We start from the raw sequence: 26,420 nt of genomic DNA on the forward strand, positions 1-26,420 counted from the left end.
GTAAAAATAACGAACAGAGGTGGGTTTAGGGGGTTTAATCAGTGCCAGGAGAGAGGTTTTGAAAAATCCAGCCTGTGCAGCTATCATTATGGCTGCCCTCCCAAATTATAATGTAATTTAAACCAAATTGTAATATAGTAAATACATTAAGTTATAATTGAATTCTGTTGTGTAAGCGCTTTGAGTGCTCTGACTGAGTAGAAAAGCGCTATATAAGAGCTAGTCCATTTACCATTTACCATTTTATTTACCTTGCCCAACATCCACTTTGACTTCAGTGTAGATGTCATTTCCAAATAAGGACACGCCACACCAATATTTCCCTGCATCTGTTTTCTTCAAATCAGAGATGGTCACCATGAAGATGTGAGCCTTTGTGTCATCATGGATGGAGTATTTGTTGTTTTTTGGTTTTTCCATTGTGATGAGAACATCGCTGTTGCCACAGTTATTCTTGCACAGGTATTTATTGGAAGCTTGAAATTCTTTTTTATAGGAGCAAGAAACATTAACATCTCTCCCCTCATATCCAGACACATACACCCCTGCTGTAGTGGTGACACACCCCAGAGAAACTGTAAACAGAAGACAGCAGTAAGGTCTCTATATGTTTACATTTTTTTTATTTTAGTACATGTATGGCTGCTAATCAGACATACATAAATGGTGGTGTGTCAGAGCTGACATTGATTGTTACCAGGATAAAGATAACTATATTTAACAAGAGCTTTTTGCCATAATAAATAAATAAACTTACTGCAGAGGACGAATAGCAGGTAACGAGTGATCCACATCTTCACGTACTAAAGCAAATGTGGTTGTAAATCTAATTATAGGTTCCAGCAAATGTTAATATCTCTCAGTTCCCCATTGAAATCCCCTTTCTGGGGGCATTTCCTGCTTTGTGAGATTTCCAGTTAAAACTTTAAAACGTTCTGCAAATTCAAATAAAAGTCAATATAAAACAGTATAGTTCATACACATCATTAAAGCATTCTTTCTTTTAACACTTTAGTTTTTTTATTACTTTGTCATTTAAAAACAAACCAAACAAAAAATCTGTCTGGTCACTACAGTTTGATCCTGTGACATCAGTAATTCACCCCGTCTTTCACTTGTAAACATGGTCCATTTCTTTCATTGATCTCAACATTGTTCTTGAATTCTTGACTCGGCTGCTCCATAACCTGTATTTCACTCACTATTTTCAGCCATTTCTCTTGTGTTGTGGGTACTGCTTGTGCCATCTCTTCATGATTTCTTTCTATACAGGCTGCTAACAAGATTACCAACAAATATCTTTCTTCCCTTGGCACAACATAACCAAAATACAGCACTATATATGACCTAGCTGTATCATGGCCCAGGATTTTGACAATAATAAGTGAACACGCTCCCAAGAATGTGCAATTCCAGGACAAAGCCAGAACACACGAGAATTATTTACATTTACTGCTCCACATTGTCTCCAACAGGTCTTTGTCGTAGATTCAAAGTTGCTCCTAATTGTGAGGGTGACAAAGATCTTATTACATTATTCCAACAATGCTCTCTTCAAGTATTTGAAGATGTAATCGATTGTATACAGAACCATTCATCTTCAGAAATATTCACACCTAGTTACCTCCACCAAGGAGGTTATGTTTTTGGTAGCTTTTGCCTGTGTGTGTGAGTCTTTCTGTCTCTAAACATGATAGCTTGAAAAATTTTGAAAGAATTTTGATATAAAAAAGAAATTTGTGGGGGGTAAAGTGGGTTTTTAATAACAATCCATTAAAATCTGGCTTACATTCAAGGTCAGTTTACTGATTTATTGGTTGCAAACTGACAAAAAGCCTTATAACTTAGAAGCTATGAGTGTGGTGTATAGTGTCAAAATATAGAAGGTAAAGCAACATCTGACCTCTGACCTCTCCTTCAAGGTCAGGAGATTGATCTGATGCGATAATAATGCAATATAGAGTGATTTATAACTATGTTTCTTACAGTCATTGTTTGTATTAATAATATACAGCCATATAGGGAATGATACATGGAAATTCTAAATATCACTCTGACTTCTTCACAGTCAAATAAGGTCAAACTTTCATAAAATGTCTTTTCTTTAAAACGCTGCTTCAAATTCTATGCCTTTGTTTATATTGTCAATATTTAGGAAATGACACTGGTATATGGGATTCTAAATGTCACATTATAGTTTATATTCAAATATCATGTTACATTTGACCTCTGTTCTCAGTTTTAAATTTCACATCTGCCTTTCTTTGTCAAGGCCAGCGGACCGTGTGGAATGTGGAAGAGTGAGGGCCCAAAAGCAGAATGTGAAGGCAGACAGGCTTAAACTTAAGGTGAGCTGTTTATTAGAGGCTGTTGGAGTGAACACAGGCTAAGTGAACAGTAGGACCGCTTTTTTGCATTTGCGCAATATTTCTAAAATTAGAAACATCCTTTCTCAGAGTGATGCTGAAAAGCTCATTCATGCATTTATTACTTCTAGGCTGGATTATTGTAATTCATTATTATCAGGCTGTCCTAAAAGCTTCCTGAAAAGCCTTCAGCTGATCCAAAATGCTTCAGCTAGAGTACTGACAGGGACTAGAAAGAGAGAGCATATTTCTCCCATATTGGCTTCTCTTCATTGGCTCCCTGTTAAATCTAGAATAGAATTTAAAATTCTTCTCCTCACATACAAGGTCTTGAATAATCAGGCACCATCTTATCTCAAAGACCTCATAGTACCATATCACCCCAACAGAGCACTTCGCTCTCAGACTGCTGGCTTACTTGTGGTTCCTAGGATACTTAAGAGTATAATGGGAGGCAGAGCCTTCAGCTTTCAGGCCCCTCTTCTGTGGAACCAGCTCCCAGCTTGGATTCGGGAGACAGACACCCTCTCTATTTTTAAGATTAGGCTTAAAACTTTCCTTTATGATAAAGCTTATAGTTAGGGCTGGATCAGGTGACCCTGAACCATCCCTTAGTTATGCTGCTATAGGCCTAGTCTGCTGGGGGGTTCACATAATGCACTGTTTCTCATTCACCTTATTTACTTTGTTTATACTCCACTCGGCATTTAATCATTAATTGATATTAATCTCTGGCTCTCTTCCACAGCATGTCTTTCTCTCCCCTCAGCCCAACCGGTCGCGGCAGATGACTGTCCCTCCCTGAGCCTGGTTCTGCTGGAGGTTTCTTCCTGTTAAAAGGGAGTTTTTCCTTTCCACTGTCGCCAAGTGCTGCTCATAGGGGGTCGTTTTGACTGTTGGGTTTTCTCTGTATTATTTTAGGGTCTTTACCCACAATTCAAAGCGCCTTGAGGCGACAGTTTGTTGTGATTTGGCGCTATATAAATAAAATTGAATTGAATTGAATTGAATTAAACTAAATGTGAAAGGAAACTGAGACACTAAACTACAAAATGAAACACTAAAATATACTAACACCAGAGAACTAGGGAAACAAAACACTACGAAATACTCTGAGACCTATGAAACACTGGAGCAACGAGATCAGGAACTGAAGCAGACAAAGGACAAGGGAGACTTAGACAAGGCAATAGAACAGGCAATAAGTGGGGAATACAGCTGAATGTAATCACAGCAAGGAAGTAAAAGTAAACACAGAACGTGAGGGACAAAAGAACGACAAAGTAAAACAGGAAACAGCTGAACACCGAGACAGGAACGCAACACAGGGAAACACAGACTCAAGAACAAACATAACAAACGAGACAAGACGCAAGAGGGAGGGAACATTACACTAGGAAAGACACACAAAGGGAGAAGTAAACTCTCAAGACACTGGAGCCAGAGTACAAGAGTAAATGTACCAAACACAAGAAACAATAACATTAAATCAATCGATAGCTCATAAGGCTCAGCAAACTAAACTAACGCACTAAGAACTGAGAACACCAATATACTTAAAGAAAATACAGTCAATATAACAAGATAACCAAAGAATCTCTGAATAAATAAATAAACAAAACCATGGAATCAAAACTCAAAATTGAAGTCAGTGTGATTATGCAAACTTTCAATCACACACATTGGGTGGAAAGCATAATCATATTTTCACTGTGGTTTTACTTTATTTTAAGATTTACTGTTCCTGCTTTCCTTCATATTCTTCAGTTTCCAGCCACAGAAATAATGTAAGTTACGGAAAAATCATCATATAAAGTATTGCTATGTTTTAGACCACGTTTTAAGTACTATAGTAATATTTCCGTCCACTAGAGGGAGCTAGAGCTCCATTGTATCCCGTCTTGTCACATTTCTTTCCAGGCCTGGCTTCATCTGCAAGGACAGCAGCAAAGCCTGGGGGTGACATCTATAAATAAACATGACTCACACATTAAAATGTTTCAGTGAGTCTTATATTTGTGGTTTATGCAGAGGAAGAGCCAAAGGGTGGTCAGGGGAGGCCATGCCAACCACAGATTAAACTGTGGCCTCCCCACACAAACCAGTAGTGAAACGGCAGTTTTTGAGGGGAGTATGTCTGCAGATCTGGAGTTACACAAAGTTTAGCTTTTATTCTTTATTTATCAGGGACCAGGCACACAAACACTGATCACATAAGACCAGATTTAGCTACTTGCTCATTTCCATCAGTGTTCCTTGGGCAGGAACACAATGTTAAATAAGCTATAGGTTACATTACAAGCACATATCCAAGATACAAATAGCCACTGTTTTTCTAGTCTTCCATTTAAGTTTATAAATGATTCAAATCAATTCAGCAAGCATGCCAGATTGAATAAAAATGTCTGACTCTGCTACTGGATATATAATACTGCTGATATTTATATGAAACTTTTAATGCAAAGGTTTTAGGCTGTAGGTTCCTAAGTGTTAAAACACTAAAGCCTCTTTGGGAGTATCTGCTCATTTTATGAAATCCCAGGGCTGCCATTTGTCTCTATTCTTAGAGATAACTTCATGTAATGAGGTGCCACGACTGAGGATGTTGCAAAACTTCAGCTTCATGCAAAGAGTTCAGACATGCAGTTTCACCCGTACTGCAGAGCACATAGTATTTATTTTATAACACCACTAACTGTGGGCGTGGCACAGTGCCAGGGCTGTGTTATCGCTGTATGGAATAAAAGACCTCACAAAGCAAAAAAAGTAAAAGTAATGAGATCGAGACTGAGAATTGTGTAAGATTTGACACACAATAAAACAACTATGCATTGACTGGAATACATGGGGTGGGGTGGGGTGTGTGTGTGTGTCTTTCTTTTATAATTCAAACTCACGTGTCAAGTGCATCCAACCATGTGACCAGACCAACCAGGAGGTTGGTTTGGGAGTTCACCCACCTGCTGCAGTATGTAGCATTTGTTGATGAGTTTGCACTGGTTTGCACAATTTCCAAAACTAGGGGAGAAAAAAAAAGTCTTTATTTTGTTTGTTTTGTTTTCACTGATTTCCATGGTCAGTTTCCCTTTCTTTGATATGCCGCCAGTATGTGATGGAAAGGAGAAACGTGACCAGAGGAAGGGAAAAAAAATACTTAAATGAAAAAAATGGGAGGGATGGATAGCAGACCTGAGGGAGTGACAGAAGAAGAAAGAGGGAGGGAAAGAGGAGAATAGACTCAGGACCAAGCTCACTACCCCAGTGCTCTCTCCTTTCTTTCCCCCAGTGCCTTAAGTCTGAGATCAGCAGATAGGTAAGATTTTCTTCAGCACTTTCCTTTTTTTTTTTTCCACCTCACCTTCTCTTTCAGAGAATTGCTTCTTCTTCTTTTTTTTTGTATTTTTCCTCTATAACTGAAGATTTCATCCCTGTAGCTACCTGGAGTCATCCTCACTCACCTTTTATTTCACTTCATGCCTCATTTTAGTTGGAGGTACAGCTTTTACGTTTACATATTTGCACTGTTGTATGAGGGCCCATTATCCTTACATAAAGCGGAATTTGAGTAACTCCTAAATCCCTAAAATGTCTTATTATCCTCTAGGTCTTCTCTTCACAAATTGTTCCTTATCTCTAGTTTCTTACCCTGTTAGAAGACAAAAACTTTTAAACGTTGTGATGATTGCTCATTAACTACAACATCTCTCACAGATGGAGACCTGCTGCTTTATTTATGTGTGAGAACATTTTTATGACAATGTTTATTTGCTTTTGTGTCTGTTGGCCTAATACATGCAGCTAAACTTGAGGGTTTGCGGAAAGCCAGAGTTTCCGTTGGCTGGACGGAGAGGCTACTTTTAGCTTTGGTTATTACTCTCTATGCCCTGACTGGTTCATGCTGTTTCTCAAGCCTCCCACTGCACTTTAAATGACTGATTATTTTAAAGGATAAAAACATCTATCAATCTTTCATTTTACTGTGGAATGTCCCATTAGGGTTAAAGAAAAAGTTTCTAATTATATGTTTTGTTAGACTATGGAATGTGAGTCCCGTGGCTTTGTGTGTTTTGGGGGATTTTTGTGGTAATGTGCACATGTATTTGGGGGCTGCAAGCATCTTCTCTGTTTTACTTCTTTTCAGCTAACATCACACAGTTTCCATCAGCCCTTTTTTCACTCTTCATCTGCCCCTCTACCAGGATGCGGTGGCTCAGCTCCTTGTCTACACTCCTCGTCCTGCTCCTCCTCTGCCCCGCTCTGTTGTATGCACAGGAGGTGCTTGTACGATTTGCAGGTATAGGCCGGCGCAGTGCAAATGAGGGACGTGTGGAGGTGTTGTACAATGGAGCATGGGGCACGATGTGCGATGATGAGGTAGATCTTAATGTGGCCAATGTGATATGCCGACAGTTGGGCTTCCAGCGCAGCTTGACCTGGGCACATAGCGCTAAGTTTGGCCAAGGACAAGGTATGTGCAGCCAAGACTGTGAAGATTTAAAATACAAGTCATTAATTATTGATTTCTCTTGATTCAATGACTTGCCACCCTTTCTTGTGTCAGGTATGATCTGGTTAGATAATGTGCGCTGCAGGGGCACAGAGAGATCAATTGCAGAATGTCATTCCAATGGTTGGGGAGTTAACGACTGTACCCATGCTGAGGATCTAGGAGTGGTATGCAGCCCAGAAAGGAGACCTGGCTTCCCTGCTGTCTCTTTAGAAGAGACTCCTTCATCTTCAAATTACCAGCCAAACCAGCAAAGACAGAGAAACCAGTCACCAAGACAGTCTCTGTCACCCCCAGCTCCACCTGCAGGCCCAGAGTACATCTCATCTACCACACAAAGAGGCCATGAGATTGCTCTCCATCGCAACCCAGTCTCTTCCCGTCGCAGCAACATCTCCCCGCAAGAAAACGGCCACGAGATTCAAATCTTGAGACGGAATCGAGGTAGTTCAAGAGACAGCCAGTATGGCAGCCCAGCTGTTCCTCAAGGTCACCAACTACTTTCACGTCTGGCAAATGGCGATGCTTCTAGGCAAAGAGAGGAAACAGCAAGGAGCAGTCCACAGGCAGGGAGACAACGGGAAGAGGAGAGAGCAAACAGGCAGTCCCAAAATCAGCCTCATTCCCAGCTCCAGTCTGAGAGGACGAGTGACAGGAATCAGCAGCTCAGTGGGAACCATGTTGAAACAGACCCACTTTATCCAGACATAGAAGACGTGAATGGTGCATACTACACACAGGTAAACACACACACACACACACACACACACACACACACAGAGAAAACCTCTAGCGCACACCAAAGAAGTAACCCAGTCTAGTTTTAGACAGACTTCTACAGAAATGTCATTTGTGGAGCCACAGGCCAGTGGACTTGTATAATTAGAGACAAACCTAAAACCAGACCTTCCCCAGATTCAGCTCTTATGAACTACCATGGCCTGAAGTTTAGTTTAACTGCCAATAGTTCTTCCTCTGAAGTAGAAACTCGGTTATTTATCCCTTCTGTTTGGCTTGTTTCTTTTTCAACTTGCCGAGTTTACACTTCTTGACCATTTTGTAATCACGATGACACATATCCCAACACCTTAAACAAACTCTGTCGACCTCTGTTAGTTTCCTTCCTGCTACAAACAGTTTTTAATTTGGATGATTAGAGAGTGTGATGATTAGAGACAAAGCATAAGAATCCCTTCGTGTTATTCTTGTCTTGATTGTGTGCTATCTGCTCATGTTTATTTAAACAGAGTGACAATGTGTCAACATTTACATGAATTGTTGATGCAAAGCTAAAAAATATAATATTTCTTTATTTGGGATAAATCAGTGCCATTCTCTGCCTTCAAAAAAGTTTTCCTATCAACAGGGATCTGAGAGGGTTCACTTAGAGGAGGCTCGTCTGCGGCCAGTTTTGTCTAGCACCAACAGGGGTCTGGTGACAGAGGGAGTGCTGGAAGTGAAGCATGCTGGGAAGTGGCGTCATGTGTGTAACCGTGGATGGGACCTGAGCAGCAGCCGTGTTGTCTGTGGCATGTTAGGATTCCCTGCAGCAGAAGCGTTTGACCAAAAACCCTACCGGTAAGTATGTGAGAGTGGACCAGGCAGAGTAACAGAGGTGGAAAGAGACACAGAAATGTGACATAAATGTGTGTGTGTATGTGTGTGTGTGTGTGTGTGTGTGTGTGTGTGTGTGTGTGAGTGAGTGAAAGGGATGGAAAAGTATGATGGACTAACACATCCCTCAGCAGATTAGGCAGCCCCATTCCTGGATTGCTGTTCCAACCCCCCTGTAGTAGAGGTTAACCACAACCGCTGTCATTAGTATAACCACACTTGGCATGACAGGTCCATAGTGGTATTAGTCAAGCCTGGCTGTCCACCAGGGCTGTCTTCCCCATTGGCTGAGTGGGCCTCTGCACAGACCTCTAAAATAGTCCTAGAAAGTATGGTATTAATGTCAGATCCAGACAACAAGATTACCATCATCCTCATGTTGTGTGTCTCTTCACATAAAACCTCCCTTACATGGTTTCTAATCTCATATAATTAAGAATTATCCAGTGAAAACTGTGTGCAGCAGCATTTTATAATGCCAGGTGGCATGTTTACAAAAACTAACAGCTCACACTTCCTGAATTCATTAGTAATACTGACTCTTTTTTTATTTTTTCATCCATATACTTACTTAACAGCATCTGTAACGAGGGTAGTGGGGGTTTGGATCTTCTCTTTGCTGACATTAGTTGAATTTACTTTGACCCCCTGCTCCCTTTTTTCTTTGGTTCACGCTGGACAGGGCCAACACAGAGACAGACAACCATGCAGCTTCACAGTCACACCTCCAGCCAATTTAGAATCACCAGTTAATCTAGCATGCATGTCTTTTGACTGTGGGAGGAAATTAGTGCACCTGGCAAAGTTCCACACAGGTACAGGGAAAACATGGAACCTCTCTGCAACTGCACATTTAAATAAACATATAGAGATAAAATAGTGAAACATTATTTCATCAGTCTTTTTGGAAAGACTGATGAAATAAACTCTCCAACAGAAAATCCAGTATCACTACAACAGTGACTAGGAGAAGTGAAAATTAAAAAAAAAAAGTAAACTGTGTGTTTTCATGACTATTTAGTTGTCCCTTAAACACAAATCCTTTGCTCTACTAATGATACCAGACTGAAGTGTTGATTTTATCCTCATAAATCCAAGTGGTCCACCCAACTTTAGCCATAAATACCCACTGTAACACCTACAGAAACCTTCAAAGCCTTTACACCCAACACCTCACTTGCACATGCTTAAACATTCTGCCGTCCACAGGCACAGACCTTACACAAACTTTGTCTAAAATCCGTGTATACACACAAATAAACATGCAAACAGCATACACACACACACACACACACGCACACTTGTGCACATGCAAGCACAGCCCTCCATGTGTCCGTCTGTCTGCCCACAGAGGTCTTTTTACGTCTTGGCTAACAGGACGACTGTACTGACCGCTGGCCTGTCCTGCACCATCTGTCTCTTCTCTCCATGTAGCCAATAATTACCCCTTGTGCCCTGCTCTGCTCTGCACCAGGATGCAAGTTTCTTCACCTCAGCTGCCCCATTCACTACTGTTGTAGTCTAACAACAAAATTCTGTCTTCTTTCTGACTTATCTCCAGAGCTTCAGAAGTTTGTCTTCAATTTTATGTAAGCAGGTACAGTTGGTCAAGTTTGGAGCCCTTTTAAGTCAAAATGGGACAAAGAAACGATCAAAACACTAACAAGTCTGGTTTACCGACTTTCTGAATCTCATGTCAACCTGGACAACACTAAAAAAAAAACCCACCTCAGCTTATTCTGGAGAAGCATCTCATGTCTGTGCCAAGAATCAAACCAGCAGCTTGTGCAAAGACTGAACCAGGCCATGAATGTTGTTTGTTTTTGTCAACCTCCACCCAGCTATGTGGAAGACAAATAAAGCAGACATTTTTGTCCCATAGTAAACAGCTGGAGGTGGCATCAGGTTGACTTTTAGCATCTGTGTTCACAGATATTTTGTAGATGACTGTCCTTAAAGTGAGGTAGAAGTTGCTGCTTGGTTGCTTGGTCCAGATGAAAATAGGTTTTTTTTAAAAATGGATTTCTGTCACATTTTGTAAAGATATTGATTTTCCCCAGAGGATAAAGCCTATTTGGGGGTTAGCTGAAATTTGCTTGGAATACATATAAGAATTCCTCGAGTTTCCTTGCACACCACTAGCAGGTCAGGGTTTAAAGTTCTTAATACTTATCCGTACATGACAACAGCTGCATCGCCTCTTTCTAGTGCTTTATACCATGCTGGCAGAACTATAACTAATCTTTTTTTGGAATTGGTGTCCACTTGAACAGCTGTAATTATGGTCAGAGATCCTCTAATCTAGAATATTCTCTCAGCTGAACCTGCTGCACACCCTTTGCTGTGTCAGCATTGCCCTCTCTTGCCATGTGGTTGTTTTTTTGGTGTAACTGCCTTTGTCTCTGCCTGTTAAGTTGCTCAGCACATTTTTACAGATCTTTAAAGACTCCCCCACTTTGCTGTGCTTACAAAAGGCAAGCGCTAAATCCATTTTCCAGCTCCCTTGTTTTCTAACATCCACACTCTCTTTGAGGCTGACAGCAACTTCTTCAGTTCTTCTCATTTACTTTCACCCCCTGCTCCTTTTTTCTCCAATCGTCAGTTCCAGTTTATTAAAAGACCACGTTTAATGCCTTTGAGGCAATTATGCTAAAACCCACTTTTCATGGAAAGTACATCATTATGACCCCTTTGAGTTTTTTTCTTTTTCCCATGGAGAGGTTGATGGTACTCTTAAGGGGCTGTTGTGGAGTCAGTGTGGCAACCTGCTGTCTCTTCCGTGAGCCAACTGTTCCAGTCAGGCAGCTTTGCATTCATGCAGTATAATAAGATGTTATCTTGGTTTTCCGGCTAGTCAGCTGCTCTCTCCACTGTGGCTTATTGTATCGTGTGGTCAGAGTTTCATTGAAAAAAAAAAAAATAGCATCAAGCTGAACAGCCAGAAGAGAAAATTTTCTCCTCTGTAAAAGACTTCAGCCTTCAGCAGCAATCAGAACTGCTTTGCTGTGTTGAGGCGTGTTGCTGTGGTTCACTTATCTCCCATTAACTCAGTTCCCACCTCTTTCCAACCTGACGAAGAGAATTACACACCATGCTTTTAGCTCTCAGTAGGACAACTGAGACCTCTCTGAAATGCATTTCCTCTTCCTGTGAAATGAAGAAATTCATCTAAAAGTTGCCCAGTTCGTGGAGACCTCACTCTTACATCACTCTAGTGCTTCCCAGCATAACTGCGTGCTGGGAAACACGGAATGACGGTGGAGTTTTAAAGAGTTTTTTTTTTAAAGATCTTTGCTTTTGCAGAGGTTGGGAAAGTTGATATGTACGTGCATATTTCCATGTCTGGTGTGTGTGAACCAACATGCTACTGCTCAACCACAAAGCAGACACTGCCAAGCAGAGCAGGCAATTATATGGGGAGTACTCTCACCCCCGCCTCCTCCAAACCATGAACCAACACCCCCATGCAGTCTGTCTCTCTCATTTTGATTTACCACTTAAGTTATGAAACATTTTATACGGCACAAACGCACACAGATAGGCTTACACAAGCACACGCAAGGAGATAACGCACAAGAAAATAAAAAGTACATGCTTATATATAATCACTAAATACATTTTCATACTGTGTATAATTTTTTTGCACATAATGACAGGTGACAGGTGGTTTTCTGCCTGACCAGAAAAATTACAAGAGTGGTCGATTTCTGGAGGCGGTCAGCAGCCACTGTTCACGTAGGGGACCTCCTGGTCGTGTGACTAAGGGCATGTAAAACGTTCAAACTTTTCCCAGAAGTGGTCACTGCAAGCGTCACTAAAATCTGGGGCAAGAAGTTTGCCATCTAAGATGTGGTGATTTAATTGTTATTGTTTACTAGACCTTTTAAATTCTAGTTAACCCAAATAGTTTAGGGGCCTAAACCTAACCTAAATAGTGACTGCAAACAAATAAAGAGGAAACACAGTGTTGGATCTCAGGTCTCCTGATTAAATGTCTTGCATTTTCCACAGTTGTTGGAAATGTGAAAACACTCATATTTTATTTCTGCAGACATTTAACAGTCAACCTATTCTACCGTTTCAGTCTCAGGATGCGTTGGTTTTGCCATTTTTACCTCACGCTGTGCTTTCGCTGCTTTTATTGGACTTGTTTTCAACTTCAGCTCGCAGCTATTTTGACAAAAATGACTCTTATGTACCTGCTCAGCACAAAAAGGAGACAGACACAATTGGCAACCAACCAACTGAATACTACATATTAGTACATTCCACATTCTTCGATTTGACAGAAACAATTATTTCCTTAACTGCTGGATGATGCTGAAAATGCAACATCAGCTTTTTATTTCCAGTGCAGCTGTAACCCAGAAAGAATTAAGATTTGTGTCTTTTATGTTTTCATTAATTGTCTGTTGTTTTCAAGTGGAATTTTTCACCAGAGAAGGCCAGTAGTAGTGACCACACATGCAGACTAAATTACATTTCTTAACCACTGGACTGCTGCAGAAATCAGAAAATAAAAATATGCACCAATTTATGCTTATCTGAGCATGGAAAATTTTGTAAAGGAGCTTAAATATGCACAGTTTTCCCCCCACAGACTGCCTTTTGTTAGACTGTGAATGACTTGTGGTGCAAATGTTCCACACAGTAGTTTTCTGGCTCAGGACTCCTATTATTTTTCATTATGAGAGCTTCTAGCATCAAAGACATTTCTCCCCTAATATTGGGACTGTGCATGAAATCCATGGAATAGTAGGATACTGAGGTTCTCCTGGAGCGGAAACATCCTCCTTTTCAGTTTGCCAAATATTTAATTGCATCACAAATCTGGTTTTAGAGCAAACTCCTCGTGGCTATACTTGGTGTTGTGACTCATTCACTTCAGGCACATTCATGAAGGGCGTCAGTCACACTGCACCTGTCTGTGGTCACACGGGCTAATACAAGTGGTCAACGCTAATGTGCGTTTCCAGACTTATGGAGCCCATTTTGTGCAGAGACAATATTTCCTCTTTGGATTCTAGTTTAAGTTAATATACCCATAAAACTAGACACAGTTTAGAAAAGCTGTTGGAGCTGCCAGACCTCAATAAGGATTCCCGCAGGGATTAATGTATAGTGGACTATTCATATTTTTAGTTTGTTTTTTTTCCACATGGACTCCTCAAGCCAGACATCCATGCTAGACATATAGGCAAACACTGAAACAGAAATACCCATGGACGTGGGGATGGAAGCTCTTAAAAACACACAACAAGAAGGGGATGGTTTTAGAGGGAAGAAAGAAAGAAAAGGGGAGCTTTGTTATGCATTATTGTAAATCTCCCGTTTTGTGCCTTTCTGGCATACATTTATCTAAAGCGCAGATGCCCTTTCCAGGATGTTGTGTCTCCTTTATATTTATAGTTTCGGCTGGTTTATTTAACATTTGATAGATAGATAGATTAGATAGATAGATAGATAGATAGATGGAAGAGCAGGGATTTCGAGGAAGAAATGAAAGGATGACTGAAAAGGAGATTTGAGCGGGAGGAGCACAGGAGTACACTGTGGGAGTGTGTAGAACAGCAGGTTGTTTAGTCTACTTGATGTAAAGATGCACAGTTGTAACTCTGAAAACTCCAGACTATAATGTTCTCTGTGTTTTAGGAAACTGTGGGACTCCAAGCTAGCTGATCCTTCCTCCAGGTAAAGTCAGCAGCTGCTTTTTATATATGTACATAATCTTAACAATAATGTGTCATGTGACAAATCTCTGCCCTGTCATTCTTCTTCCAATCATTCAGGCTTAGGGCACAGATCGGTAAGAAGGCTTACTGGGTGGAGAAGGTGCAGTGTCAGGGAGCGGAAGCATCTTTGTCACAGTGTCAGGCCCTGCTGTCCCTGCCCAGGAGTGATGTCCCATGCAGGGGGGGCATGCACGCTGTGGTCCGTTGTGTACCTGGATCCCAGTTTTCACGTAATGGCAGAGCGCCTGCACCACCTGCTGTGCAGGTTAGTGTGGGGATGGAATTTGACAGATACAGATTGGACGAGTGAAAATTAAAACCTTAAGCCGTGTCCACAATGGCGTGGCAACCGGAGACCACAGAAAATGAATGACTTTTAAATGATTACCGTTGAAATAACTGTTGGTAATGCAAAGTGATTAAAGCAAAGGCCAATGAGAACACAGGATACCACTGACTGACATATGACCTGAAGGGTGAGCTAGGCACCTACTTAGCTTGGAACATCCGCTTTCAAAGTGACATGGAACAAATTATTGACTTCCAGTGTGGACACAGCTTAAGTCTCATATTTTAGGCTCACGTTTAACAGCGTCATGCATGCAACTTGCAATGGGAGTGAGTGGAGTCAGGTGGGGCCCCCTTTAGGGAGGTCAGGTATCTCCTACTATCACTAAAAACTCTGCATTTAGCCACAGCTGTAGTTTAAAGTTTGTCAGCTCTCAAAGGCTCCTTCACTGACCTGGGGCCCCGGGCAGTTGGTTACCTTGCCTGGTGGCAAGTGGAACCTTTGGCTGCAGTCGCTGGATTACAGAATATAACCAGTATTCTTTTGCTTAATTTTCCCTGCTAGCTGACTAGTAAGAACAGACAGGACTTTTTGCAGGGCATTAAAAGACAGAGGCACAATAATCAGTATGAATACATTAATGTGCTTACTGAACATTAAAGCATGTTGAACAATTCTTGTAGAACCCCAAAATAAAATTGTGAACCTGTAAATTTGGGGTATTTTAATCTATACACAAGTGAGGAAGTCACAACCTCACATCAAGAAATACTTTAAGCGCATACCCTCCTGAAAAACCTAGTGCTGTGAAAAAAGTATTTGCCCCCTTCCTGATTTCTTTGTTGCATATTTGTTACTTTCAGACCATCAAAAAAATTTTAAGATTAGACAAAAAATAATCAAAGTCAATACAAAATGCAGTTTTTAAATGATGATTTCATTCATTAAGGGAAAAAGGATATCCAAATCTACCTGACCCTATGTGGAAAAAGTAAATGCCCCTTAGACTCTACGGTGGCCCTGACAGGTCAGACGCACTGTAGTTTAAGAAAACACCAGCAAATAGAAAAATGCTGCAAAAAACACAAAACACAATGCAAGTTGAATAAAACACTACAGACATTTAAAAAAATGCCACAAGTGCTTTAGAAAAAAAAAAAACCCTCACAAAACACAACAGAGGTGTTTTTGGAGCGACAGTAACGTGAGCAGGTGCAGGAGTGACAAGCTAACAGTAAACGGCTAAAGGCAAACATGTATCTACTGTATCATATAAATCATGTGATTAAAACACACATTACCTGCACATTTTTCTCCCTGGCAACACAGATGAATCCTTCGGTTCTTTTGGGCGTGTCTCAGTGCAGTCCTTTGCATGTTTCCGTCACGTTATTGTCTCCCAAGAAACACATTTCTTGTGTTCTGTGAGATTTTTTTTTCTACTTCTATTGTGTTTTCTTCAACTTCCTTTGTGTTTTATTCAACAGCCATTATGTTTTGTGTGCTTTTGTAGCATTTTTTTAATTTGCTGGTGTTTTCTTAAGTTGCAGTGCGTTTGACCTCTCAGGGCCACCGTATAAATCAAACAGGTAGTGTCACCCTTAGCAGCAAGAATTGCTGTTTTTCCACATCGCTGTGGAGGAATTTTGGCCCACTCTTCTTTGCAGAATTATTTTAATCCAGCCACATTGGAGTGTTTTTGAGCATGAATGGCCTGTTTAAAGTCCCTCTAAAGCATGTCTACATCTGGACTTTGACTAGACCACACCAAAAATTTTCTTGACTGTTGTATAACATTCTTTTTATTAAATGCTGTTTTAGTTTTATGCCAGATGTAATGGGGCACCTTTTGGTCAGCAATGGTTTTCTCTCTCATGGATGCCATTTTTGCCCAGTCTCTTTCTTATTATTGAATCACAAACTCTGACCTTAATGGAGGTAAGTGAGGCCTGCAGTTCTTTAGAAGTTGTTCTGAGTTCTTTTGTGACTTCCTAGATGAATCATCAATGCACTCTTGGAGTAATTTCAGTAGGCCGGCCACTTCTGGGAAAGTTCACCACTGTTCCAGGTTTTCTCCATTTTTGGATAATGACTCTCACTGTGATTTACTGGAGTTCCAAAGCCTCAGAAATGGCTTTGCAACCCGTTCCAGACTGATAGAGCTCAATGACTTTGTTTCTCATCTGTTTCTTTAAATTGTGGCATGGTGTGTTGCTTTTTAAGATCCTTTAGCCTGCTTCACTTTGTCAGACAGGTTCTATTTAAGTAATTTCTTCAGTCAACAGGTGTGGCAGTAACCAGGCCTGGGTGTGGCTCATGAAATTGAGCTGAGTTTTCCAAAAAAATTTGGTTAATCACATTTAATTCATAGTTTAACTGTTTAGGGGGAAATTACTGTTTAGGGGTGCCAGGTAATAAATGAAATAATCATTTAAAATTTGGAATTTGCTCGGGTTATTTTGTTGAATATTAAAATTAGTTTGATGATATGAAACATGTAAGTGTGATAAAAATGCAAAAATCTAAGATATCAGGAAAGGCCAAATACTTTTGGCACTGTATCTCTTGGTAGACCATAAACATGCATATTTGACTTGTTTCTTTGTTTTGTTTGAGTTAGTTGTTTGCTCCTGCGTTCAGTTTTAATACTAAACTATGCTAATCTTCCCTTTACTTGTGAATTACAGGGCATCACTCACCTAACGTTCAGCAAGAAATTTATTTAGTTTAATTGGAATTTTAACAATGAGAAAATGTAGCATCCAATTGTGGACATGCTTTAAGGATAAAATTTTCAGATTAAATCACAAACTTCTCACCCAAACTCACCCTTTTTCCTTCCAGCCTGTTGTGCGTCTGAAGGCCGGGCCCCGACTCGGGGAGGGCCGCGTTGAGGTTCTGAAAGAAGGCAAGTGGGGCACCATATGTGACCATCTGTGGGACTTACCTGCTGCCAGCGTGGTCTGCAGAGAGCTGGGTTTTGGGACTGCTAAAGAGGCACTAACCAAGGCTGCGCTGGGGCAGGGTAAGATAGGACACATAAATATAGCCACACACATAGTATGCATACAGTCACACAGCACTTTGAAGTCTTTCTGGTGCTTTCCAGCGATGAAATAAACTTTATTCACCATGGCGAGGAAGGTATTTGTGGGAGACGTTTGTGTGTTTGAACAAAACTAAAAGTGGGTCTTTATATGTCTTTATTCCTAAGTAAGAAGATAACTTCATTCATGAAATCACAAAGAGGATTTTGAAAAAGACCACCAGCTGCTGATATGATAACTGGTTATGCGGTACAGACATTGAATCAGTGCAGCCTAAGTATGATTAGTTTAGCGCCGTGATTCCTTTAGACTAAACATTTCTCCATCTAAATCTCTGTTGCTGCACTCCAAGAACAGTGGACCTGAGCAGACAAATAAACCCAGAGAAAATATTTACTGCCCCCACTTCCACTTCTATCAGAGAAGCTGATTGTTTAAGAACTTTACCCATGACCACTTATACAAGTGTAAACAATGCTATGAGGTTCCAGTGACCGAAACAAAGGCATGTGTTGTCAAAATAAACCTGTTGTATGTGAAAAGTTAGCGCAGCTTTGAAACCAAGATGTCAAGCAATCAGTGCTGAGTAAGACCAAACATTCAGATGTAATTACTATAGCAATGCTTTTGTTGTGGGCGTGAAAATATAGCCACCGAACTGTCTGGCAGTAATAACTTTTCCTAGGAAATAGCATAGACTCGTTTCTCACACTTAGTTATTGCTACTATTTCTTGCCATACCTCTGCAGTAACTCTGTAATCACATTCATTTCCTCCCATTATCTTTCTGCTCAAATGAGCACATACCATGTCCTATAATGGTGGGTGCCTTTCCTTCTCCTTCTCTCTACTTTACTTAATTAACTAATTCATGGAAAACATTTGAGTGTTACTTTAAGGGCTCTGTTGAACTAGGTGCTATGGTGCTGTTTTGGCTGAATAATGAACATGGTTACATTTCAGCATGGAGCATTGTGGCTTTTAATGTCTCAAGCTAGTTTATGAGTTGTGTAAACATATAAGGCATGAATCCATGTGAGGTCTCACAGATATTTCAGTCAGAAGAGAACAGCAACTCAAAACTAGGTATGATGACATAATTAGCTATTTAAGACCAAATTATAGGCCTTTAATGGGGTTTAGCCTGGGCCCCATACACCTACGCAAACATAGATTATTCAAAGATTTTTCTCCATTTGCCGTCTATTTTTGGTTTATAAAGAGTAGCCCTGGTGTGCAACGTGCACGACAGAGCATACAGTAATTTGGACAGAAAGCTCTCTGGCTTTCAGAGCCACATCACAGGTCCCAGTCATGTCTGGGCTTTTAAACCTTCTCTGTGCTCATCGGCCGCTGCTAAGCCATCAGGGACTTTCATGTTTGTGTGTGTGTGTATCTGTGCTCGTGTTTAACCATCACTCTTGGCATGTAGCCTTTTATTTGGCAATCAGTCAACTGCTACTCCACACCCTTGTACTGTAGGTACTGGCCCTATCCACATGAACAGTGTCCAGTGCACAGGCAGGGAGAAGTCAGTTACTGAGTGCCACTTCAGACAAGTGCCTCTGTACACCTGCAAACATAGCCAGGATGTGGCAGTCCGTTGCAATGTCCCCAGCACTGGCATGGAGACCACGGTAAGAAATGAACACAGAAATGTGCATACATATGCGCAGTTGGGCATACAGCAGGAAACACCTTCTTTTTTTTCTTTTTTTTCTTCCCTTCACTTTTAGGTGCGTCTGGCAGGAGGGAGAGAGCCATCACAGGGCCGCGTGGAGGTGCTGATAGAAGTCGGAGGAGTGAGGCGCTGGGGCTCTGTCTGCAGTGAAAACTGGGGCCTGAATGAGGCCATGGTGGTCTGTCGTCAGCTGGGCTTGGGCTTTGCCTCAAGTGCTCATCAGGTGGAAAAAACAGGATTCCCTAAGTTGATGTTTTCCTCTGATTCTGCCCTTTTTGTCTCTAGGCTTTTGTTATGTGTACTCCCATTTCCCCCTTTCTCTCCATCCTGCTGTTTGTGTGCCTGTGCTGTGTTATTACTGAGGCCTGAGGTAATTACAGGCTTCTCAGACGTCCACTTCCAGCGCACCGAAAATAAAAGAGGGAAAGTGAGACGAGGAGAGATTGAGAGAAAGTCACAGAGCAAACAAACTGAAAATAGAATTTTGCATGGAAAAGGCCACTGAGAACACTTAACAGGCTGTTTTAAAATTGTGAAAAGGGTGGAAAATGTGATAATCTGTACTGATAGAGCCTATAAAAAAATTGTGCTTCTCTCTTTACCGCAGAAGCTGCTACTTGCCTTCAGCTGTGCCATTTTTCACATGCGTCTTGTTGTAATTTTCCATCTTTTTAAAGCACAAATGACCTCTCGTGATTTGTGTTTGAATATTTTTTTCCTTGTGTCTCTGTGCAGGAGACATGGTACTGGCCTGGATCTGCAGATGCTGGTGAGGTTTTGCTGAGTGGGACTCATTGCATCGGCACTGAGATGTCTATTCAGCAGTGCCGCAGAAACACAAATGTCTACTGTCCCAGAGGGGGAGATGGCAGAGCAGCAGGAGTCACATGTGTAGAGAGTAAGTCTGGAACTGGCAAACACATGGACACATGGACCGGTAGCACCGGTCTCTGGCTGCATGACCGCAGCTGCTCGTCTCTGGATGAGTGATCTGGAACGATCATTTCGTTGTGTGCCTTGTGTGCACAGGGACAATGAGTTGAATCTAACATCTAACAAGGGACTTTTAGCTATTTTCACACATCAGAATCTGTTTACAGGGGGTTTGAGAGAAACTATTGCTAGTACAGTGAGTACAATGCTAAATTGGAGGGGAACCTTACAATGAAAGTCTTTGATTCTTACAGCTGCTCCTGACCTTGTATTGGATGCCCAGCTTGTCCAAGAGACGGCCTATGTGGAGGACCGGCCTCTCCACCTGCTGACTTGTGCTAACGAGGAGAACTGCTTGTCCTCCTCTGCTGCCAGAATGAACTGGCCCTATGGACACCGCCGCCTGCTACGCTTCTCCTCCCGCATCATGAACATGGGTCGTGCCGACTTCCGACCACGAGCCCCCAGAGAAAGTTGGGTATGGCACCAGTGCCACAGGTAAGAACTCAAGTAGGCATTTAGAAGCCAGTGTGTCATTTAACTGAGCTTCAAGGTTTTCATTTAAAACTGCAGCTGCTTATTTTATGCCTCCAGCCAGATAGGGAGTAGCTATGTGCTGCAGTCTTTGAATGGAAAAAGAAAAACTGCATAACCTCCTCTATGGTACAGCTCAGGGCATTGTTGCTACGTAGTTGCTAGTAGAAGTCAAAAAATTAAATGTCTGCAGCAACAGATGAATGGGACATTAAGATTTGGTAAGTGAAATTGGATCACTGGGTTTTGGACTATAAATAGCCAAACATGTATAAAAGTCTGTTATTTAACACAATAAACATAATGTTTTATCCTCCAAAATACTGTTTACCATAAACATCCTCCTCACTGGTCACCCAATTGTTAGAGTCAGAGCCATGACTGCACTCAGAGCAGCCTGGCTTCTTATCTTAGCGGTTGTGGTTCCGTGTCCCAAAACGAGAGGCACAGCTCATTGTGTCTCCCAGCCACAAACCAATCACTCCCTCCCCAACCAGCAAATACATGGTTTAACTTTGTTTTGGTAGAGTTTGCTCTGGGAATGGTTCTCTAATGAGAGAAAGAGCTACACGAAACTGATATCTGTCTGTTCCCTTGGATGTTTTACAGTTGTTGCCTGTGTTTGCCTGACCTCTTAAGAACAACATAACAGGATTTATAGCTGCTATATTTCAAATTAACATTAGGATTCTTTTCCGTGGGTTGTGTATTTTGAAATTAAAACAGTAACACATTCAGTGGAAATCTTTCTGTTTCTTTCTCTTTTCTTTTACTTAATTCATGGTTTATTTGTCCTTTCTCAGGCATTACCACAGCATTGAGGTGTTCACCCACTATGATCTGCTCACACTCAATGGGACAAAGGTGGCTGAAGGTCACAAAGCCAGTTTCTGTCTGGAGGACACCTACTGTCCTGATGGTAAGATATTATTACAGATTAATGACACATACATTTGCTTTTTGTATGAAGATCTGAAAAAAAGAGCCGAATCGTGACAAACAAGGGAATCAAGAGTACATAAAAGTGCAAAGCTGAAATCCTATAATGAATGCTCAAAGTCAGGCTGTAAGATCAGAAGCCAAGCCTAAATAGATCTTGGTTTTAGAGAGCCCAGACAGCTTTATGCAGCTTAGATCCTTTCTATTCATTTAGAGGAAACACCAAAAAAAGATTTGTTTTATAAATCATTTTATTTTAATTTCAGACTGCTGGTATGACCTCAAATCCACAGCGACTGACAGCAAAGGAAATTTATTCATCATAATCTCTTTTTATGTCTCTCAACTTTTTTTTTTGTCTGTCTAGGTCTCTATAAGCGATATGCCTGCTATAACATGGGACAACAGGGCATCTCAGTTGGCTGCTGGGACACCTACCGGCATGACATTGATTGTCAGTGGGTGGACATTACAGACATACGACCTGGTGAATACATCTTTCAGGTCAGTTTATTTTAACGCACAAAAATATAATTTACTTTGTGCTGAGCTCATGGTGAAACCGTTGGTGCAGTGAAAGTGCAGAACAAAAAGTAATCCACACTTAATCTTCATGCTGAAATAGCATCAGTGATCTCGGTAGCTTACACAACTTCTTAGATCAGGCAAGAAAGCATAAGAAAGAGCAGAGCAAACACAGAGGTTTGTGTTTCAACATCTGAAGGCACACATGAGATAAAAGCAGTGATAAAACACTATAATTTTAGCTAAGTGGCTCTTGGCTGTGTTTCCAGCCATTCAGGTGTACAGTATGTATGTAGTTTTAAGGGTGTGTGTGTATTTAGGGAAAGTGAATTTAGTCTGGATTTATATAGAAAGTAGACCTGCTATTAGTCCACCCTCTCAGAAAGTACGAACTTATTGGCGGTGGAAAAGCGCTGTCAGCACTTTGCATTTGTACAAGTTTAAGTACTCAATCACAGTCTCGCCTGCTTCGAGACATCCTGTGTGCCGCTGTGTGGTGACCTTTTCATCTGTCTTCCTCTCTGTCATTTATTCTATTTTTTTTTTCCCGGACAGTTTAGTGGCAGAAAAGCAATGATGCTTACAGTTTTGAATTATTTTCTGAGTGTTTACATAAAATCAAGATGCCTTGCATGTGACTACGTGGACTTTATGCCAGCTACATGCAGGAGTGGTCCTTCTGTGTTTCCATGAGCCTGTACACATGTCACAAGCCACTTCTCGAGAGATAAACCCACATAAAGCTGAGATGCAGTGTTACCACGATGCAGCACTTTGTGGTTGAGATTGTGGTGTAACAGTAGTTGAGTTGCTCATAAATTTGTGTAAGAAGTGAGAGATTAAGGAAGGGCGTAGAGCCCTGTTTGTCTTTCATGCAGCCTTCACCATGAATCACAGTGTGGCAGCCATTTTTAGGACCATACATTAAGCCGATGAGTCACGTCCACCTCAGCGTGATTACTCCGCATTGAGTTGTTATTTAAAAATCAGCTGCACAACCTCAGGCTTTTACATCACTGTGATTCCCTTTGATAGTTCTGTAAAACAGATTGAGGGCCCTTTGTTTCACATTATTACAAGGGCCTTTAACAGGCCCTCAACTGCCACCGATCTGATATGGTGTTTTACATCTGGAGTACAAAATATGTGCTGAAATCACTGGCCTCTCTCAACATGTAGTATTAAATATATATAAAGTTTTGATACAAATGTACTCTTTACTGCAATGAAAAATCATAATTATGAATATTTTGCATCTTAAATCTCTGCCTATAATATATAATGGGAACCACAAAATTTACACTGTATGTAAAAAAAAAATTAAAGTGGGCTGCTTTATTGAATATGTGGTCAGGTTATCTGTTTGATGTGTGCATCAGGAAAATTCATTTGTGTGCTTTTCTTATATATGGCAGGCAGACAGACAGGGTGGAAAACAACAAACCATGGCAACCAACCATGGTTACAGTCTAATGTTAGGCTGCGACTTGAATCCAAACCCAACACTATCATCTGCATTTCTGGGCCTTTTGTCCTCCACAGAGATAGCAGTGGAAAGTGATGTCATGCACTGCTTGAACCTAGAATATATGGCATCATGGGTCATATAGAAAAGGTGAAAACAGTAATCCTGTGGCTTCTTAGTCAGGCCCCGCGGAAATCTGTTGTTTCATAACTGTCTGAAGAGAACTGTTACTTTCTCACTCATTCACTTTATTAAAAGAAACCCTTTGCAGCATTTCAAGTCTAGACAGAATGCTGCTTTTGCTGACAATTCCACACAAACACCCACAACTATTTCCAGTATAAACTGAGCTAATAGTCTTCTAACTCTAGCTCCATATTCAATATACATACATTAGTTAATAACAATACAAAGAAGAACATTATTTTAGCCTATTAAAATAATTTTGGTCAAGCCTTCTGCAATTTCTTAATTAATTTGAAAGAAAAAATGGTAAAAAAAATTCACTTTGTGGTAGTTATTTTATCCTATCATATGCGTAACCAAACCCATCCCAGGTATATGTTTAATGGAGATTTCTGCCTCTGATAGTGGATATATATAATGTGCCTTCTATTGCAGAGATAACCTGGAATACTCGCAAGTGGTTTAAAAACTGTTGAGAAACAATGCAGCCACAAAATGCTGTACAATCAAATCTAGTGTAGACTAAAGCAAGAACAGGAGTTAGTCTGAAGGTAAAGTACAACAATGAAGTATAACAATCCATCTTGCAAAACGATTAGTTTGTGTTATTTATGGTAGACTGTTTGTTTGTTTGTTTGTTTGATTTTTAAAAACATTTTTTTTAAATAATCCAACTGTTTCAAAATGAAATTTAATTCTAATGAAGTTTACTGTCTTTAAGACTTTGTCTGTCTTGTTCCATCTCTTACACAGGTGGAGGTCAACCCATCTCTAGACATGGCCGAGTCTGATTTCCAGAACAATGTGATGCGCTGCCGGTGCAAGTACGATGGATCTCGGGTTTACATGTTCAGTTGCCATGCAGGTAATGTGTTTTTTTTTTTTTTGTTTTGTTTTTTTTAATGAAATCTCTCTGTTTCAATTCTGTCCTGGTTGAGTCTGCATGGCACACTTCTCTTCTTTGTCTGTTTTTATCAGGTGACGCTTATAGCGCTGAGGCGGAGGACTTGTTTGACCACCATCGTCAGATTTCCAACAACTTCCTGTGAATTAAGGGAGACCCAGATTTATTAACAGAACAACTGTACAACTCCTCACCACACCTCAACATGTCAGGAAGGGAGGGTGAATGATAATTACATGCCAGTAAACAAAGAGGTGAGGATCAGAGAGAGGAGGGTCTGTACACAGGAATGATTTGGGACGGATGGAGAGGCTTGATTCAAAATGACTAACAATATCCTGTGACTGATTATCATCAACAATGCATTTTGTTCTTAGAAAGTCAAAGAGATTAAAGGAAAAATGTTTAAAGCAGAAAAAAAAAAAACACTAAAGTCAGCTATCATTAGCATCGTGACACCATGATAAAACATACGATAGTTTACAATTTCCAGAACTTGATGTTTTAACACTTACCTTGATTGAAACATAACCACAGTTAAGAAAGTCATGACATGAAGGCATATGAGAACAACTTTGCAGTACATCACCAGACTGTAGTCCATAAATCTCTGTATCTGCTTACTGTGCTTTCCATTATCACACTACAAAATGTAGCATTTACTGTTGCAACTGTGTGGTTTTTGGTTTTAAGAGATTTTTTTTATGGTGCTATTTTGCCTGTTTTTAATAAATATTGTAATGTATTGCAAATGTATTGTCATGTACAGTTTTATATTACCTCTCTGGAATAATGTTCTTAAGGTCTCTAATTTATGCAGAATTTTAATGTACTTTTGAGTTGAAAGCTGTTTGTATTGTTATTAATTTTATTACGATAACTATCTCCACATTGTGTGTTCTTTATCTGTTTAACATTGGGAACAACAGATGAGATCTGGTTGTACCACAGTATTGCTCTTAACAGTACTTGGTAACAGTAGTAAAAGAATAAATGTCAGATTGAAACCTGTATGGTCATTTGAGGCATTATTACTTGACCGCAGACATTTTTAATGCAGAATGAAAGGAATAACAATGGTTAATGTTACAGTTTCTGCAGAAGGTTTGGAGAATAGGCTAAAAGAAATTCCTGCAGTTTATGCAGTGCCTTATGTGAGCGTAGTCACGTCCAAGTTGCTTCAGCTTCTTCAGAAGACTTTTAAAAGATCTAAAATGATTAAAATGGCTGGGTTTCTCATCCTTTTCCCATGAGCCTTAGTTTTATTGTTGTTTCCACCATGTTTCCAGTAAGAAATACATAGAAACACTGGAAAATCTTCAGTTACCCACTGTCACATTACATAGGCTATGCTTTAGATATGTGACTCACTTTGCCCTTTTTTTTTTTTCATTTTATGAGTTGGAGTGCCATATAACTAACTATAAATAAAGTGGCAAATTAAAATCAAATACAAACTCAGTGAAGGTGACATAAACTTAGTTCAATGCTAAATTGCAGATAAAGATTGTATCTGCACTGGTAGTGCAGCAACAGTCTGTGGACACTCCTTCCTTGAACATCCATCCCAGCTGTTATAGACGGACAGGCAGAGCAAGCCCATTTGTTTCAGGGATAACAGAAATAAACAGCAGACAACCATTTACACCTATGACTAATTTAAAATTGCCAGATCCTAATGTACATGTCTTCGAACTG

General features: G+C 40.5%; 1 protein-coding gene across 1 annotated transcript; it reads left to right on the forward strand.

The window, feature by feature from the left end:
- The first annotated feature begins 5,546 nt into the window (after window positions 1-5,546).
- Window positions 5,547-25,193, forward strand: LOC115782227 (lysyl oxidase homolog 4-like). Its single transcript, XM_030732304.1, has 15 exons — window positions 5,547-5,679; window positions 6,566-6,834; window positions 6,928-7,613; window positions 8,240-8,451; window positions 14,140-14,178; window positions 14,277-14,484; window positions 17,353-17,533; window positions 19,038-19,192; window positions 19,292-19,459; window positions 19,972-20,134; window positions 20,424-20,667; window positions 21,507-21,622; window positions 22,010-22,146; window positions 24,572-24,683; window positions 24,797-25,193. Exons 2-15 carry the CDS (start codon window positions 6,567-6,569, stop codon window positions 24,865-24,867), a joined length of 2,760 nt encoding a protein of 919 aa, XP_030588164.1. The 5' UTR covers window positions 5,547-5,679; window position 6,566; the 3' UTR covers window positions 24,868-25,193.
- The last annotated feature ends 1,227 nt before the right edge of the window (window positions 25,194-26,420 follow it).

The sequence above is a fragment of the Archocentrus centrarchus genome, chromosome 1 (assembly GCF_007364275.1).
Source record: "Archocentrus centrarchus isolate MPI-CPG fArcCen1 chromosome 1, fArcCen1, whole genome shotgun sequence".
Lineage (NCBI taxonomy): Eukaryota > Metazoa > Chordata > Actinopteri > Cichliformes > Cichlidae > Archocentrus > Archocentrus centrarchus.

Coding starts and splice junctions, on each gene's coding strand:
- LOC115782227 (XM_030732304.1), top strand. CDS start 6,567: ATGCGGTGGCTCAGCTCCTTGTCTACACTCCTCGTCCTGCTCCTCCTC. Junction 6,835..6,927: donor TAAGTTTGGCCAAGGACAAG/GTATGTGCAGCC, acceptor TTCTTGTGTCAG/GTATGATCTGGTTAGATAAT. Junction 22,147..24,571: donor CTGGTGAATACATCTTTCAG/GTCAGTTTATTT, acceptor TCTCTTACACAG/GTGGAGGTCAACCCATCTCT.